Consider the following 3901-nt stretch of genomic DNA (forward strand, 5'->3'; position numbering starts at 1 on the left):
CCTTCAATATTCAATTGTGCCAGGGTAGTCTTAGGTAACACGTTCAAGGATGAACCAGTATCTACCAGTACTCGAGCCAAAGTGACATATGTACACTGAATGGAGATATGAAGCGCCATATTATGTTCTCGCCCATTATGGGGTAAATCATCATAAGTGAACATCAAACAACTACTAGCATTGAGATTAGCAACCACATTATCAAACTGAATAACACTGATGTCTTCTGTCACATAAGCTTCGTTCAATAACTTCAGTAGAACAGTCCTATGAGCCTCAGAACTCATAAGTAGAGAAAGAACGGAGATTTTTGAAGGAGTTTGGTTGAGCTGATCGACGACCTTGTAATCACTCTTCTTGATAATTTTCAAGAATTCTCTATCCTCTTCAGTAGTTGCTGCTTTTTTAGATGAGCCTTCTCCTGCTTCTGGAGGATTCACCTCTTTCCCCTTCATTGGTTCAACTGCTGGTGCACTTTCTTTGTTCGGGATCACTTCAGGAGCGAAAACCCTTCCACTTCGAGTCACACCACTAGCTCCAGCGATGTTAGTCACATCTGGCTCTTTCAAGATTACTGGTTTGTTACCCACATAAACTACAGGCTCATAGTTCCAAGGCACTGCTTTGGTACTGTCAAATGAGAATGGAGCGGGAACATAAATAAGCATGAGCTCAATCTTCTTCACTGGCTCTAGGTCAACATTTCTCTAATAAGGGACCACAAAAGGCTTGGGAAGCCTCTCTTGATCAAACACAGACACAATCACAGCAACATCCTCATCAATCTTTGCTCTAGTGAACTGAATAACCCGTTGATCCATCAAACGTTGAAGATAAATTTTGAATTCACCACACTGATCAGGGTTGGACGAACACACCACACAATTATCATGTACTCCATTCATCAATTCTGCTTCCATCAATCTATCATGGACCACTGTTAAAAGAGTCTTCAACTTAAACACATCCTTTATCAATCCATCATCAGTTGAACTTTCTATAGCATTGACACCTGAACTATCATGTTTAGGCAAAGGATTGTTCCCCACATTTGTAACATCAACAAAAGACAATATTTTCTGATCTATCAACTCTTGGACCCGAAGCTTGAACACCTTGCAATTCTCTGTTGTATGACCCTCTGAATTAGCATAAAAGGCACATCTAGCATTCTCATCATACCAAGCCTTATGTGGCTTCGGCATTGGAGGTAATGCCCTTGGCACGACAGTCCCATTTTGAATCAGATACGGTAGCAATTGAGTGTAAGTCATTGGGATAGGAGTGGTAATCACATTATTGTACTGTTGATATGGCCTCTGCTGATTTGTTCGTTGCTGTTGAACTGGACGTGGTTGATTATTTTGTTGATTTCTCTATTGATGTTGAGGTGGAGGAGCCTGGAGCTGAGGTTGTGGAGCTTGATATTGAAGAACTGGAACTTGATAGTGAGGTACCGGAGCTGGAATAGGAACAGGATCAATTGGACGGTAAGGCATGGCTGGATATTGAGTAGCCGATACGTAAGGGTACTGATAATAAGGCACAGAAGCAGGAGCCTTGTATGGTGCCCTCCCCCTCTGAGAAGAAATGGCACTAGTCTCACCCTCCTTCCTCTTGAATCCGTTGAAAGGCTTCTTCAAGATTGGTTGACTGCTGGAACCTCCCTGGATTTTACCACTTTCCAGTCCTTCTTCTACTCTTTCTCCCACGATCACCATGTCAGAAAATCCTGTGGAGACACTATTGATCAATCTTTCATAATATTGGCCCTGCAAGGTACCCATGAAAATGTCAATCAATTCACGATCAACCAATGGTGGGTGCACCCTTGCAGCCAATTCTCTCCAGCGTTGCGCATATTCTTTGAAAGACTCACTGTCTTTCTGGGCCATACTCTGAAGCTGAGTATGGTTTGGGGCCAAGTCATTATTATATTTGTATTGCTTTGCAAATTCTTCAACCAACTCATCCCAAGTGTGGATGTTGCTACACTCCAATTGCATGTACCAATCCAAAGATGCCCCAGTTAGACTGTCCTGAAAGCAATGGATCATGAGCTTATCATCTCTGGTATAGGCAGCCATTTTTCTGCAATACATTTTCAAGTGTATGTTAGGACATGTGAGGCCTTTGTATTTTTCAAATTCCGGCGCTTTGAATTTTGGATGAATCACCACGTCTGGGACCAGACACATCTCCAAGGCACTCAATCGGGTTGAGTTATGTCCTTCCAAGATTCTTAGCTTTTCGGCCATAGCCCGACACATTAAGATAGCCTCAGAATCTTGGGCAGCAGTAGGGATGACCACTGGAGTAGCTCCATTGTAATTCTGCATTTCAAACTCGTCCTGGAGCTCCTCATCAGTGCGGGGAATGACCACTTGATTGACTATCAGAGGTCCTTGCGCAGTGACTCCATCAGCTACTCCAGAAGTATGCGCATGTGGAGGCACATGAGTTCTTTCAGGCGGTGGAACAAAACCTGGAGGAAGACCGTAGATAACGGGATTTGGAATAGGAACTGAAGGTCCTGACTGAAGAGTAACCCCTTGAACTAGAGCATCGTTCCTTGCAGCAGCGGTGACACGAGCCTCTTCTTCCCTTCTAGCCAGAGCTTGTATAGCCTCAAAGATCTGCTCAATATTGCTTTTGACAGAGTCCATCTTCTCTCTGAAGGCAGCTTGTTCTTCTCGAACTACTTCCATGATTCTTCTTGTGTTGGAGCGGGTAGCGTATGCACGTTGAGGAATCAGCTTGAACTACTGGAGACGAGGAAAAAATGAAATGAATTTTTATTTTGAGAAATGGAATGCATGATGCATACTTTGATGCACGTGGCTATAAAAATGTCTTTTATGCTTATGTTCAATTTTATTTTCAGGGAACCGTGTTAGATTCCTTGTTATTTAGCAAGCATTCAAAGAGATCACGGGGAATAAAACAAGAATGGAACCAAACTTTTTGTACAAAAGAAACTCAAAAATCCTTCATTCATTCAATTCAAAACAGAGTACAAGGATTGAGTACAAAGTATTCTTTCAAACATAAAGGAAAGTACAAAACGACAGAGTTAGACTGTAGGCTTCTGTTTGTTGAGCTCTTCCAACTCTCCTTTGAACCTTTTCATCATGTCTTCACAAAGATAAATAAATTCGATCACTGAAAGAGGGATGTTGTCATTGTCTATGTCTTCCAGAGCACATCTTAGCATCAAAGGCACATTCGTAGCCATGCCATTACAGAAGTCTATCAAACTGGCAAACTTGTCTCGATACTCATTTCTTTGTTCATGTAAAAACTGGATGGTTTCCTTGCAGGCTGCCAAACTAGCATTCATATTTTCCCTTGCGTTCATCCAATCTTCACCTTCTCGTAGCAAAGAGTCATGTCGGCCTCTCCAGTATCGTTCCCACTCATTAGCATTTTCAGCCTTCTGGCACTTTCCTTTCCACATTTCAGGTGTAACCTGAGTAGCAACCAGAGCACTCTCTTTACTGCGGCGTTCTCGTTCTTCCCTTTCTTTTCATTCACATAGTGAAACACTGAGGTTGGCTATCTCAACCTCAAGCGTCTCTCTTATCTCTTTCTTTTGTTTTATGGCGAGCTTCCACCATTTCTCTTTCTCACGACAATCCCTCTCAGCCTCTTTCAATTGGATTTTGACGGTATTCAAGCAGCTGTCAGCCTGATCTAACCCCTGTTTGACTCTTTTTCTCTTATATTCCTCCTTATCAGTCCTTTCCACATTTGCTTGAAGCTGTGTTTTCTTCCGCCCAAGCTCCCACTTATGATTATCCCTTTCTTCAGTAATCCGGAGAAGGTTCAACCGTAGCTCTTCATTCTCTTTTTCCAAACTTTGGATGACAACTTTGAGCTCTTTAGCTTCCTCCATAGTGAC

General features: G+C 42.5%; 1 protein-coding gene across 1 annotated transcript; it reads right to left on the reverse strand.

Moving 5' to 3' along the window:
- Positions 1-1376: 1376 nt before the first annotated feature.
- On the reverse strand, positions 1377-2708 carry LOC127131251 (uncharacterized). Its single transcript, XM_051060180.1, has one exon. It carries the CDS (start codon positions 2706-2708, stop codon positions 1377-1379), a length of 1332 nt encoding a protein of 443 aa, XP_050916137.1.
- Positions 2709-3901: the final 1193 nt, after the last annotated feature.

This window comes from Lathyrus oleraceus, chromosome 3, assembly GCF_024323335.1.
Source record: "Lathyrus oleraceus cultivar Zhongwan6 chromosome 3, CAAS_Psat_ZW6_1.0, whole genome shotgun sequence".
Taxonomy (NCBI): Eukaryota; Viridiplantae; Streptophyta; class Magnoliopsida; order Fabales; family Fabaceae; genus Lathyrus; species Lathyrus oleraceus.